The sequence below is a fragment of the Doryrhamphus excisus genome, chromosome 17 (assembly GCF_030265055.1).
Source record: "Doryrhamphus excisus isolate RoL2022-K1 chromosome 17, RoL_Dexc_1.0, whole genome shotgun sequence".
Taxonomy (NCBI): domain Eukaryota; kingdom Metazoa; phylum Chordata; class Actinopteri; order Syngnathiformes; family Syngnathidae; genus Doryrhamphus; species Doryrhamphus excisus.
In genome coordinates this window covers 14,765,378-14,779,913 of record NC_080482.1, presented here as the reverse complement: position 1 = coordinate 14,779,913, position 14,536 = coordinate 14,765,378, and the positions used below count along the sequence as shown (strand labels likewise).

Here is a 14,536-nt window from a genome sequence, read left to right as displayed (position 1 = left end):
AAAAATACCTAAAAGTCCCAATATTTTATTTTAATTATACTAATAAAGTTGTGATTTTTGGAAAATTAAGTTGTGGGAAACGTTATAAAATGTCAAGTGAAAATGTGGCAATAATTATAATTTAGCAAGAAAAAAACTGAAATAGTTGTAATATTAGTTGTATATTATAATAATATAATAGTTTTATATTAACAAAATTATTTCTTAAATAATAGTATATATTAGTATATTATATACAGTATATCATATATATTAATAATAGTATAATAGTAATAATAATAAAGGACTAGAAGAACTAAAATAGAAATTGAAGACATAAAGCACATTGAAAGACACGTTCATATGTAGTATTCCACACTGGTCACTAGATGTCAGTAATGTTCCATTGCTGAGACAATCACCACCGTCGTACGTACCGGAAGTAACAACAACAAGGAAGTTGCTAACAGGTTTGAATCTATACATATTATATTGTGTTATTAATGCTTATTTTTCTACTAAATTGGGTAATAGGAGTGTAAAGGTGACTATTTCATGTCCAGTGTGTATATCATTGGGGGTCCTGAAGCCAATTAAACGTGATAAACGAGGGATGCCTTGCAGATCCATATAACTTAACCAGTGAATTATTATTATTATTATCAGAAAAATACGCAGTACAATATAGTGGCCAAGACCACCCTTTGCTTTAATTCAGCTTCCATAGTCTATGACTATGGTCATAGAATACCGTAGTGTCCCAACACAGACCATTGAGTGCTGCTAGCATTACTGTAGGAGTTGAAAGAATCTGGCATTAGCAATACCCCGTTTCATGAAATGTTGTTTCACAGCGAGACCAGAGAGGGCAGTAAAGAGTCTCCGGGGTTTACTGCAGCGTAGAAGAAGAATTGCGGAAGACGAGCATCAGCATGTAAAAGCGGATCCATTCCACAACACAGCACATCTTGGGAATTAAAGCACTCGGCGGAATCATGTTTGAAAACTTCAGGGAAAGACTTCACATGGTGCAACAGGATTTAACCACAGGGTTGGTATGATTCGTCCGTGCTTGTTTGCCGACATTTTAGTAGAGTGGAACAGACGGTGGCCTTTATGTTACATAGTACATGACACATGAGTTGTGAATTACCACGCACACATAAACGGTCTTATAGCTAAACTGCTAAAAAAGCTAGGTCGTTAGCCTTTCCAAGTGATTGCTCTCAGCTGACGGTCATGTGATGTAAGATCAACTCTGTCTGTCAATCTGGGGAGAAAGTCGAGGTGGGCGGAACGATCCAAATATCGATACCATGGTGGTATCGCATAACCTTGTAAAAATTGCAACGTTAAAAAAAAACATTACTCTAACATTACGGCTCTTTTTACCTTATTTCTGCTGCTTTTTATTTAAACTTATTGCAAATGTTCATCATGTAATATATGACTTTATTCCCATAATATTAGAACCTTTTCCCCAAAAACGACAACTTTATTTATTACTTTTTGGTTTCTCATAACTTTACGACTTCAGAAAAATAACTGAAACATTTTTTTCTCTTTATAGTATGACTTTTGTTAGAAAATGACTATGTAAGTACAGCTGTTTTTTCTAATTCTGCTCTTATTTTTCCATTTTACCACAATTTCACTTCCCTCCTGCTTTTTATTCCAATAATATTCCCTTAAGATTCCCATATTAGAACCCCACCTCGTTTTCCTGAAATGACAACTTGATTTTTCTTTGTTTCTCATAAACTACTTAAAACGTAAAAAAAAATCTTTAATTTTTCAATTCTATGCAACAAAATATTTTTCTTCATATTTTAATATAATTTTCCCCATAATATGTTTATATTTTAATATTTCTTCTCATAGTATTTACTTGTTAAAATTGAAACTTATTAGAATATGATGTGAACAATTGTTATTATTTCCATATTTGCGAACAGAATCACGGAATTAGCCAATAACAACTGAATTAAAGTGGAATCTCGTGGAAATTATCACAATGGAAAAAACTGGAATTGTAAAAAATTAAAAACAAAAATTGTGGAATCAGTATGCGGATCAAAAAGATCCGCTGCGGCGACCCCATAATCAGGGAAAAAGACGAAAGAAACAAACAAAAAACAAAAGTGGAATGAAATAAAACAAATTTCATAGGGCCCCATCATGCTGATAAAATGACCTCATTTCTTCAGATAATAATATGAGTACTTACAATTTCAGCTTTCTATATTTGTCTTGACTTGACTTTATTCCGCTAATCTTTTCTTCCACCCAATTCTTGAATATTCCAACTTTGCTATTGAAAGGAAGTTGTTTTTCTTGACAAAAGAGATAAAGATATGCCTTTATTTATGCCTTTATTAATATGAAGATTGCACAGAGTTTCTTTTCAATGTTTATGTATATGTTTGTTAAAGAAGGATGTGTCGACTAGGGATCGACCGATATGTTTTTTTTTTTCGGGCCGATACCGATTTTTTTCCCATCATGCTTAGCCAGTGGCCGATACTGCTTTTGCTCCCTCAATTTACATGAAAAAATGACAATGATAACAAATATTACAGGTCTCAAGTTGAAACAAATATTTATTGAAATGTAAACACTGAACGAATGAATGAACCCTTGTTGTGATTCACCACTCTAGCAGTGTGGGAGGGGTACCGCGACTGCGTGTGTTGCAGGGTCCTCCGGCAACACAAAGCTACCCGGCGGATGCCTGTCTGTAAATCATGCGGCGGAAAAATCCGATGTATTTTTCTCGGCCGATACCGATTCAAGTGAAGAACGCAAATATCGGCCCCATATATCAGCCGGCCGATGTATCGGTCGATTCTTAGTGTCGACATCCTTGGCCTTCTGGTGTGGAGTCTGTTTTGTTGTGTGTTGCACAGCTTGATGGATTTGTTTTTGTTTCTGTTAGCCTAAAAACACTTGGAGACAAAACAAAGGAGTCCAAAAGCAGGAGGAAGTCCAGGTACGTTTGCTGCCCGTGACGTTTACAGTAATATGCACACATGTAAAATGAAGCATTGTCAAGCCTAAAAATGCTAATGGTAATGGTAATGCTAATGGTTTTATTTCATTTGAACATGCATCAGATTACAATTGAGTGCATCCCATAATCAGTTCACAGTTCCACATGTCCAAAAGGAGTAGGAAGAAGCAAAGCTTATTAAATCCTACCCCTCCATCTGGTACTTTTACAATCACTAACTGTTACATTTGTTCACTTCCTGCTTTCCATAATACAGTTTTTTTTTTTTTTTTTAAATGCACCTCGTACCGAAGTACGACATTTTTACCACCTTCTAAATATGCTTTTTAACTTTTATTAGAGCCCTCCCAGACATGAAATAACACCCCTATAGTCACCTTTACACTCAAATTAACTGATAAAATAGACATAAGGCAGATAATACAGTTTAAGGTTTTTTTGTTTTGTTTTGTTTTTACCTCGTACCGAAGGGGTGATATGACCATACAATGACATTAAAATAGAAATATTTGTAGCATATTCAGAAGGTCATAAACAGGAATCCTACTTCACGAGTCACAGTCAGGTGTGGAACCAAATAGCCGCCCGCCGTAAAGGAGATTTAACGTGTTCCTTTTGTGTTTTTCGTGGAACCAACCATCCATGACCCAGTCCTTTATTACCTTTCCTCTACTTCAGGGGTGCTCATTAAGTCGATCGCGATCTACCGGTTGATCGCGGAGGTGGTACTGGTCGATCGCTGGTCGATCGCGGCGTGACATTAAAAAAATATCATCCCAGCATCAATGCCGTCACTTGATTGATATACAGGGCAGCCATTCAGATGACAACTGAATGTTGCCCTTCGGGCGACCAATCAAATCAAACAACGTCTCTAAGTGCAGCAGAACTTACGATGTCAGCCTATCATCCATCCCCGTTACTTGATTGACATACAGGACAACCAATCAGATGACAACTGAATTTTGACCTTTAGGTCACCGCTCATGCGTAAACAACGATGCAAAGTGCTAAGCTAGTCGGCGAATTGCGTCAGATTTTAAGCCCTCGCTAAAGTTTATGGTCACTAAAATGAGTGAAGGAGCTGGACCAAGTAAAAAGGCAAAAACATATCACTTCCATACGGATATGGAATATTATACGGATATTATGATACGGATATTATCCATGACTGATAAACATTTGGAAGTGTGCTTGAGGCTGGCTATCAGCAGCTACTGTCCGGACTATGCATCCCTGGCTGGTTCAATTCAGTGCAAGTCATCAAAGTAAACTCAGGTAATTACAAAAAATGTTAATAGTTAATTATGTGTGTTTTGCAATATTGGCTCATTTGGTTATGTAAGGTACATCAACATACATTGTACGTACAAATAATCCTCAATACATTTGAAAATAAATAGATGTTTTGCATTTTTGTAGTGGGTAGATCATTTTGACTCGGTCATTTTAAAAGTAGCTCGCATGCTGAAAAAGTGTGAGCACCCCTGCTCTACTTTGTCTTGTTTGCTTTCAAGGTTAGAAGAAAGTCTTCCTCAGTTCACTGCTGGACAAGACATCCTCAGCAGGTACACACACACACACACACACACACACACACACAAGATGTATGACGTGCCAATGATGTGTTTGTGTAGGTATGAGGAGAGTTGGTTTGTGCTCCACAAGAAAACCAAAGACTGTGGTCAGGCTGCCGAGGTAAATCTACTTCTTCTTCTACTATTTTCATACTTGGCTAAATGAACCAAAATCTTCTCAGCGAGTAATTCACCAGAAGAAGAAGTTTAATCATGAGCAGCACCATTCAGAGTGTTGATGGGATTTGGTTTCAGCCGCAGACACACGTCGTCCAATGTTTGGGTGAATACAATTAACCATTGCAGTGATTTGCTGCAACGCTGTGAGTGTGCATGGTGTGTTGAATAAAGACATGGATCAGGCCGACATTGACAAAGCTTTTCTTATCCGACGGAATCAATGCAGCAGATGAAAGTAACGCCGCTAACGTGTCCAAGGAGCTGCCTGTGGGACGTTCTTCAAACATCATGGAACAAGAAAAAACAGAAACAAAAGCAGCAGTCATTTTACTAGAGTCAAATGAAAAAAACGAATATACTATTATTCATTCATTTTCTACCGCTTTTTCCTCACAAGGGTCGCGGGGGTGCTGGAGCCTATCCCAGCTGTCTTTGGGCGAGAGGCGGGGTACACCCTGGACTGGTGGCCAGCCAATCCCAGGGCACATATAGACAAACAACCATTCACACTCACATTCATACCTATGGACAATTTGGAGTGGCTAATTAACCTAGCATGTTTTTGGAATGTGGGAGGAAACCGGAGTACCCGGAGAAAACCCACGCATGCACGGGGAGAACATGCAAACTCCACACAGAGATGGCCGAGGGTGGAATTGAACCCTGGTCTCCTAGCTGTGAGGTCTGCGCGCTAACCACTTGACCGCCCCAATATACTATTATGAAGAAGCATAATTTAACATGGGCGGCACGGTGGTCCAGGGGTTAGCGCACAGACCTCACAGCTAGGAGACCAGGGTTCAATTCCACCCTCGGGCATCTCTGTGTGGAGTTTGCATGTTCTCCCCGTGCATGCGTGGGTTTTCTCCGGGTACTCCGGTTTCCTCCCACATTCCAAAAACATGCTAGGTTAATTAGCGACTCCAAATTGTCCATAGGTATGAATGTGAGTGTGAATGGTTGTTTGTCTATATGTGCCCTGTGATTGGCTGGCGACCAGCTGGGATAGGCTCCAGCACCCCCGCGACCCTCGTGAGGAAAAGCGGTAGAAAATGAATGAATGAATAATTTAACATAACATAATTTTAATAGCATAACCATGAACTATAAAGGGTCATGTACTTGCCATGATGGAGGATGAAGAAGAAGAAGGTGGCTGTAATAAGAGTGTATTTTCTCTGTGGCTTTGCTAGGTGGTGGATGGGGACGTGGTGATGCTGTCAGCACTTTGGGAGAAGAGACGATCTGCACTGACGCAACTACAGGAGCAGTTGCAAAGCTTGCCCGCTTTTATCGACCAACTCGACGCCGTCACGGCTTCCATAGGTGCCAGACGGGGGTGGGAACCAACATATCGTCGGCCTGGAAGTTAAATGCTGCGTCTTTTTTTTTCTTTGTCCAGCTCATTTAGAAGGCGACTTTGAGGAGATGGAGAGCAGACTGGTGCACTTGGAGACGCTGTGTTGTCGCTGTGAGCAGCAGACGTCCAAACAGCATCATCTTGACCAACTGGAAACCTATAAGAAGCACAAGAGGTACCGCCTTCATGACACAAAAAACATATGGCTTCTACTCATTTCATACATGCTAATCTTCCACACGACTGAGTACACTAATCTACCTTTATGGCCCTCCATTGCTTCCACATCGAAAACATTTTTACCACCTTCTAAATATGCTTTTTTTAACTTTATTAGAGCATGAAATAACACCCCATAATCACCTTTACATTCCTATTACCCAATATAGTAGACATAAGACATAGAAAACATTTTTACCACCTTCTAAATACGCTTTTAAACTTTATTAGAGCCCTCTAGTCACTAAATAACACCCCTATAATCACCTTTACATTCGTATTACCCAATATAGTAGAAATAAGACATAGAAAATATTTTTACCACCTTCTAAATATGCTTTTTAACTTTATTAGAGCCCTCTAGTCGTGAAATAACACCCCTATAATCACCTTTACATTCCTATTAGCCAATATAGTAGACACATAAGACATTGAAAACATTTTTACCACCTTCTAAATATGCTTTTTAACTTTATTAGAGCCCTCTGGTCATGAAATAACACCCCTAAAGTCACATCTACAGTGTGTTGCTGTCTTAATGGCCGTTTGTCTGATGTTTGTCTTTCCAAAGGAGAGAACTGAAGTCACTGGAAGGTGAGCTCTTGTTTCTCCATGTTCTTGCTGGCAAGTCTGGGAAGTAAAAGGATGCTGGAGCTCACCCAGGCGTCCTGGAAGCACGTGTGAAATATGACGTGTCTTCCGTGCACGCAGCCCAGCTCACCAGCGAGCACGCGCACAAAGCCGCCCAACTGGAGCGAAGTCGCCAGCAGAAACTGAAGCAACGGCAAAAAGTCTACGAAGAAGCCTTTCACCAAGACCTGGAACAATACCGCTCCACCGGATTCATTCCCAGACGTACGTACGCCTTTACCTGCACCCGTCCCTCTCTCTCTACTACTACTACTACTACTACTACTACTACTCTACTACACATACAGTACATATTATCCTTCTAAAAAGCAATATATAGTACAGTAAACACTAAGGGTGTGGAAAATAATCAATATTAATCGATACATCGATGATTAATCGATGCGAGTACATCGGCTCATTCACTTGGTATGAATGCCAATTGATGGGTGTCGAGATTCATCACGATGCGTTTGTGGATATCGGTAAAATCCGATTCAAGCGCCGTTTTATTAATGTTCAACTTCACCCCATATGCTGTTCCCCAGGCGCCATGAATGCACCATCATTATTTGGCGTTTTGTATTGAATATGAACGGAAGACTGTGTTTCCTTGGAAGGATGGAAGGATGGAAGGATGGAAGGATGGAAGGATGGAAGGATGGAAGGATGGAAGGATGGAAAGATGTTATATTATGCTATATGTTTTATGTACGTATGTGTTATGTACTATGTGGTGTTACATTGAAAAGGTACATGTATTTATGGAAGCCCCTTTCAACCACTGAAAGGAAAATATAATATGACTTTTTAGTTTTTATTTCAAAAATTAGGTCTTTTTTGTCATAATTTTCATAAAATTTTTATCAACTGGTTTTAGTTTTAACTTTAGTTAACTTTCTAATCCTATATTGACTTTGTCATAATTATGACTTTTAATCTCAAAATTATGACTCTCATAAATTTGACTTATGAGTTGTAGTATCATAACTTTTTATTTCAAATGATTTTTTAGGTAAAAATGTCCACTTTGTATGTCATAATTTTTTTAATCGCATACATTTTATCTTGTAATTTGGACCTTTTTTTCTCAGAAATATAACATTTTAACTCGTAATTTTGATTTTTTTAATTTCTTTTCAACTTACAATTTACATTTTCTATCTCACAATTTCAACTTTTTCTCATAATTATGACTTTTAATCTCATAACTATGACATTGTATCTCATACTTTTCATCTCATAAACATTGTGTTTTATCAATTTCTATTTTTTAAATCATAATTTCCATTTTTCATCTAAAATTTGTTTTTAAATCTCTTAATTATGACCTGGCATTGGGATATTTTTTTACTTATGTTAACATTTAATTATGTTATATTACGCTATATGTTTTATCTATATGTTATGTATTATGTGGTGTTACATTGAAAAGGTATTATTATTTATGCAAGCCACTTTCAACCACTGAAAGGAAAATATAATATGACTTTTATTTTTTTCAAAATTAGGTCTTTTTACGTCATAATTTTCATCAAATTTTTATCAACTTGTTTTAACTTTAGTTGACTTTCTAATCCTATATTGACTTTATTTCATAATTATGACTTTTAATCTCAAAATTATGACTCTCATAAATTTGACTTATGAGTTGTAGTATCATAACTTTTTATTTCAAATGATTTTTTAGGTAAAAATGTCCACTTTGTATGTCATAATTTTTTTAATCGCATAAATTTTATCTTGTAATTTGGACCTTTTTTTTCTCAGAAATACAACTTTTTAACTCGTAATTTTGATTTTTTTTTTTTTTTTCATCTTACAATTTACATTTTCTATCTCACAATTTCAACTTTTTCTCATAATTCTGACTTTTAATCTCATAACTATGACATTGTATCTCATACTTTTTATCTCTGATTTCAACTTTTCATCTCATAAACATTGTGTTTTATCAATTTCTATTTTTTAAATCATAATTTCCATTTTTCATCTAAAATTTGTTTTTAATCTCTTAATTATGACCTGGCATTGGGATATTTTTTTAATTATGTTAACATTTATTTATGTTAACATTTAATTATGTTATATTACGCTATATGTTTTATCTATATGTTATGTATTATGCGGTGTTACATTGAAAAGGTATTATTATTTATGGAAGCCCCTTTCAACCACTGAAAGGAAAATATAATATGACTATTTTTTATTTCAAAATTAGGTCTTTTTATGTCATAATTTTCATCAAATTTTTATCAACTTGTTTTAACTTTAGTTGACTTTCTAATCCTATATTGACTTTATTTCATAATTATGACTTTAAATCTCAAAATTATGACTCTCATAAATTTGACTTATCTTATGATTTGTAGTATAATTTTTTTTTTATCTCAAATGAATTTGGATTTTTTTTCCCCTGCACATGAAAACCAACAAAATTAGGTGTAAACCAAACGTTCATCATAGTGTAATGGTAGTGTATATAATAATAGTGTATGCATAAGTGGCTTCATTTTAATGAATGGATTTAAAGAGACGGTACGCTAGAAAAGACGAAGCGTTGTTGAGAGAAAGCGTAGATGCCGACGGCGCATATGAGAGGAAACGGGAGTGAAGTGTAAGGTGAAGCTGTCAATCCAGACGCAGCAGAAGCGGCGGCGATGGGGGTTCTGGATCAGATGACGTTCACCGACCCGTCAGACCAGGAGGCTTTGGATGACTTCTTGAACTCCGGAGACGACACCAGCACCGAGTCGTCCCTCACCTCAGGTGAAGCCGTTTCAAACCCCGACGCTCACTCCGTCAATACCTGGCTAACGGGTCCGCGTCTCCAACAGGTCCGGACCTCCAGTCTGACTTGGACAAAACCTGCTCTGATAAGGACTCTGAATGTGTCCAAGAGGACGAGGACGGTCACACGGTTCAGTCGGATGAGGACGACATTCAGCCCGACATGACGTTGGTGGTTGACGCGGCCGGGGGCTCGGAGGACAGTGACTCTTTGGGGGACGCGCCTTCTGGTTAACCTGCTCCACCCGGGGAAACACGCTGCCTGCTACTAGTCGGTCCCAAATATGGCGGCCATTGGTGATTCCTGCTTGTCGTGTTCATGATCCACTAAGTCTTTAGTAAGTAAATCAACATTTCAACCCCATCTTTCCGTTTCTGTACACCCTTCTTAACATCTCATCCAGTGTACACTTGGGGTTTTTGCAATGAAAAGACTGTCAGTGAAGTCTGGTGCTTGTGTGTCTCATCCAACATTACGTTGGCCAACAACCTCTTTCAACGCGTCTCCTGAGTACCTTGTATTTGGATTTGACTTCCGGCTGCACGGCGGTCAAGTGGTTAGCGCGCAGACCTCACAGCTAGGAGACCAGGGTTCGATTCCACCCCCGGCTATCTCTGTGTGGAGTTTGCATGCGTGGGTTTTCTCCGGGTACTCCGGTTTCCTCCCACATTCCAAAAACATGCTAGGTCAATTGGCGACTTTGGGTGTTCCTAATGATTTGACCTTGTGAGCAAGTACTGCATGAAGAACCCACCCCGGCGGTACTGCTGACATTTTATTTGAACAAGAACAGATCCTGAGATGGTCTCAACAAAACCATTCAGTTCTACCCCAAACCCCCCTAAACTTATCATAGAATTTGCTGACTTTTTAAGAAATGTTATTTCCACAACAACAAGCTCTGTGCTACAGGTGGCCCCCGGGGGCCGCACGTTGGACACCCCTGCTGCTTTATAAAGCCCCCATTATTTACCCGCAGATAGCGACAGGCGTACAGACAGTTGAGTCCCTTGCAGAAAGCAGCTTTAAAGATTCTCCCCTTTTTCCCACAATCCCTTTCTCCACATGGGGGCCGTCTTCATGCAGGATGTCCTCTTGAAGAACATCACACACACCTTAGGAGATACAAAGTCGCATTAGGAAACACGCAACGAAGTCAGCAGAGAAAAAGTCATAATTAGCAGATAAAGTCCACAATATGAGAGAAAGTCAGAATGATGACATAAAAACGAACAAAGTTTGGAGATAAAAGTCACAATTATGAGATAAGTCATGATTAATACTTATAATTAAGAGGTAGGATAGTAATAATTATGAGATTAAAAGTTGGAATTATGACCAAAAAGTCAAGGTTATGAGATAAAATGTCCAAATTCAGAAATCAGAGTCAGACGTATGAGATCAAAAGTTTGAGAAATAACTGAGATTTAAAAAAAATGAAAAATGATGAGTCATACTAACAGATAAAGTCACAATTATGATGAAATTAAGTCATAATTATGAGATAAAAAGTCAAAAGTATGAGAGAAATCATAACTGAGATAAAAAAAAATGTCAAAATGAGAAAAAGTCACAATTATGAGATAAGTCATGATTAAAACTCATAAGAGGTAGGATAGTAATAATTATGAGATTAAAAGTTGTAAATATGACAGAAACGTCATAATTATGAGACACAAAGTTGGAATTATGACCAAAAAGTCAAGGTTATGAGATAAAATGTCCAAATTCAGAAATCAGAGTCAGACGTATGAGATCAAAAGTTTGAGATAAATCATAACTGAGATTTAAAAAATTAAAAATGATGAGTCATACTACCAGATAAAGTCACAATTATGACAAAATTAAGTTGTAATTATGAGATAAAAAGTCAAAAGTATGAGAGAAATCATAGCTGAGATTTAAAAAAAACATCAAAATGATGAGAAAAAGTCGCAATTATGAAAGAAAAAGTCAAAATTGTGAGATTAAAAAAAAATACAATGATGAGCCAAAGTCAAAGTCAGACGTATGAGATCAAAAGTTTGAGATAAATCATAACTGAAATTTAAAAAAATGAAAAATGATGAGTCATACTAACAGATGAAGTCACAATTAAGACAAAATTAAGTCGTAATTATGAGATTAAGTCAAAAGTATGAGAGAAATCATAACTGAGATTTAAAAAAAAAAAAGTCAAAATGAGAAAAGGTCACAATTATGAGATAAGTCATGACTAAAACTCATAATTAAGAGGTAGGATAGTAATAATTATGAGATTAAAAGTTGGAATTATGACCAAAAAGTCAAGGTTATGAGATAAAATGTCCAAATTCAGAAATCAGAGTCAGACGTATGAGATCAAAAGTTTGAGAAATAACTGAGATTTAAAAAAATGAAAAATGATGAGTCATACTAACAGATAAAGTCACAATTATGATGAAATTAAGTCATAATTATGAGATAAAAAGTCAAAAGTATGAGAGAAATCATAACTGAGATAAAAAAAAATGTCAAAATGAGAAAAAGTCACAATTATGAGATAAGCCATGATTAAAACTCATAAGAGGTAGGATAGTAATAATTATGAGATTAAAAGTTGTAAATATGACAGAAAAGTCATAATTATGAGACACAAAGTTGGAATTATGACCAAAAAGTCAAGGTTATGAGATAAAATGTCCAAATTCAGAAATCAGAGTCAGACGTATGAGATCAAAAGTTTGAGATAAATCATAACTGAGATTTAAAAAATTAAAAATGATGAGTCATACTACCAGATAAAGTCACAATTATGACAAAATTAAGTTGTAATTATGAGATAAAAAGTCAAAAGTATGAGAGAAATCATAGCTGAGATTTAAAAAAAACATCAAAATGATGAGAAAAAGTCGCAATTATGAAAGAAAAAGTCAAAATTGTGAGATTAAAAAAAAATACAATGATGAGCCAAAGTCAAAGTCAGACGTATGAGATCAAAAGTTTGAGATAAATCATAACTGAAATTTAAAAAAATGAAAAATGATGAGTCATACTAACAGATGAAGTCACAATTAAGACAAAATTAAGTCGTAATTATGAGATTAAGTCAAAAGTATGAGAGAAATCATAACTGAGGTTTAAAAAAACGTCAAAATGAGAAAAAGTCAATTATGAGAAGTCATGATTAAAACTCATAATTAAGAGGTAGGATAGTAATAATTATGAGATAAAAAGTTGTAAATATGACAGAAAAGTCATAATTATGAGATACTAAGTCGGAATTATACAAAAGGTCAAGGTTATGAGATAAAATGTCCAAATTCAGAAATCAGAGTCAGACGTATGAGATCAAAATTTTGAGATAAATCATAACTGAGATTAAAAAAATGAAAAATTATGAGTCATATTATCAAATAGTCACAATTATGATCAAATTAAGTCGTAATTATGAGATAAAAAGTCCAAAGTATGAGAGAAATCATAACTGAGATTAAAAAAAATGACAAATTATGAGTCATACTAACAGATAGTCACAATTATGACAAAATGAAGTCATAATTATGAGATAAAAAGTCAAAAGTGTGAGAGAAGTCATAACTGAGGTTTTAAAAAAATGTCAAAATGATGAAGAAAAAGTCCAAATTGTGAGATAAAAAAAGAACAATGAGAGCTAAAGTCATAACTGATATAAATTTCTAAGATGAAAAGTCCACCTGAGGATAGGAAAGCCATACCTTGGGGATATTTTGGCGGAGAGGAGACCCTGACTCACTGACACTGGGCCAATGGCACGCAGCCGCCCTAAAAGCAAACCCCATCAGGCCCAGTGCGACACTTTTTGGTGGAATGAAAGAAAACACAGCAAATAATCTCACCTGAGTGGAAAAGTACCCTGGGTTACACACACAACCCTCACTGGGGGGGCTTTTACACTCCACAGGTGACGACAAAGACGCACAGCTGAGTGGACATCCTGGCGCTGTGACGCTGTACATGCTGTTGGCGGGACACTGCATCCCTGACACACACACACAGCAAAATAAATGGCAGACTGTGTTTCCATGGAAGGATGGAAGGATGGAAGGATGGAAGGATGGAAGGATTTCTCCACATCCCCTCAGTCATAATGAAATGTGATGATGTTATATTATGCTATATGTTTTATGTACGTATGTGTTATGTTACATTGAAAAGGTACATGTATTTATGGAAGCCCCTTTCAACCACTGAAAGGAAAATATAATATGACTTTTTAGTTTTTATTTCAAAATTTGGTCTTTTTATGTCAAAATTCCCATCAAATTTTTATCAACTTGTTTCAGTTTTAACTTTAGTTAACTTTCTAATCCTATATTGACTTTGTCATAATTATGACTTTTAATCTCAAAATTATGACTCTCATAAATTTGACTTATCTTATGATTTGTAGTATCATAACTTTTTATCTCAAATGAATTTTTAGGGCAAAACTTCCACTTTTTATGTCATAATTTTTTTAATCGCATACATTTTATCTTGTAATTTGAACCCTTTTTTCTCAGAAATATAACATTTTAACTCGTAATTTTGATTTTTTTTTAAAATTCTTTTCATCTTACAATTTACATTTTCTGTCTCACAATTTCAACTTTTCATGTCATAATTTCGACTTTTATCAATTTCCATTTTTTATCTCATAATTTCCATTTTTCTTCTAAAATGTGTTACTTTTTAATCTCTTAATTATGACCTGGCATTGATATATTTTTTAAATTATGTTAACATTTACTTATCTAGGTCTTATCGAGGTCTTTATATGTCATAATTTTCATCAAAATTTTTTCAACTGT

The 14,536-nt window shown here is 36.0% G+C and overlaps 2 protein-coding genes across 3 annotated transcripts in view; one reads left to right on the top strand and one right to left on the bottom strand.

The window, feature by feature from the left end:
- Positions 1–409: 409 nt before the first annotated feature.
- On the top strand, positions 410–14,380 carry LOC131105187 (dysbindin-A-like). Of its 2 annotated transcripts, none has more exons than XM_058053052.1 (11): positions 410–449; positions 834–1,030; positions 2,915–2,968; positions 4,507–4,557; positions 4,627–4,687; positions 5,940–6,072; positions 6,158–6,281; positions 6,897–6,919; positions 7,037–7,180; positions 9,596–9,724; positions 9,793–14,380. In XM_058053052.1, exons 2-11 carry the CDS (start codon positions 975–977, stop codon positions 9,978–9,980), a joined length of 963 nt encoding a protein of 320 aa, XP_057909035.1. In that variant the 5' UTR covers positions 410–449; positions 834–974; the 3' UTR covers positions 9,981–14,380. The 2 variants fall into 2 exon arrangements, with proteins under 2 accessions (XP_057909035.1, XP_057909034.1); XM_058053051.1 differs by having other exon boundaries at positions 6,149–6,281; positions 9,793–14,376.
- The window catches only part of LOC131105180 (IgGFc-binding protein-like), a 61,783-nt gene continuing 57,625 nt past the window's right edge, over positions 10,379–14,536 (bottom strand). The window contains exons 36-38 of the mRNA XM_058053045.1: positions 13,583–13,725; positions 13,442–13,508; positions 10,379–10,861 (exon numbers count right to left, since the gene is read on the bottom strand). Of these exons, the coding sequence (XP_057909028.1) occupies positions 13,476–13,508; positions 13,583–13,725 (176 nt within the window). The 3' untranslated portion in view covers positions 10,379–10,861; positions 13,442–13,475. The remainder of the gene's footprint in view (positions 10,862–13,441; positions 13,509–13,582; positions 13,726–14,536) is intronic.

Bases quoted from the DNA above. Each gene is read 5' to 3' on its own strand.
- LOC131105187 (XM_058053051.1), top strand. From the start codon at position 975: ATGTTTGAAAACTTCAGGGAAAGACTTCACATGGTGCAACAGGATTTA. The intron at 1,031-2,914 runs GTTGGTATGATT...TGTTTCTGTTAG, and splicing joins CAACAGGATTTAACCACAGG to CCTAAAAACACTTGGAGACA. The intron at 4,558-4,626 runs GTACACACACAC...GTGTTTGTGTAG, and splicing joins GGACAAGACATCCTCAGCAG to GTATGAGGAGAGTTGGTTTG.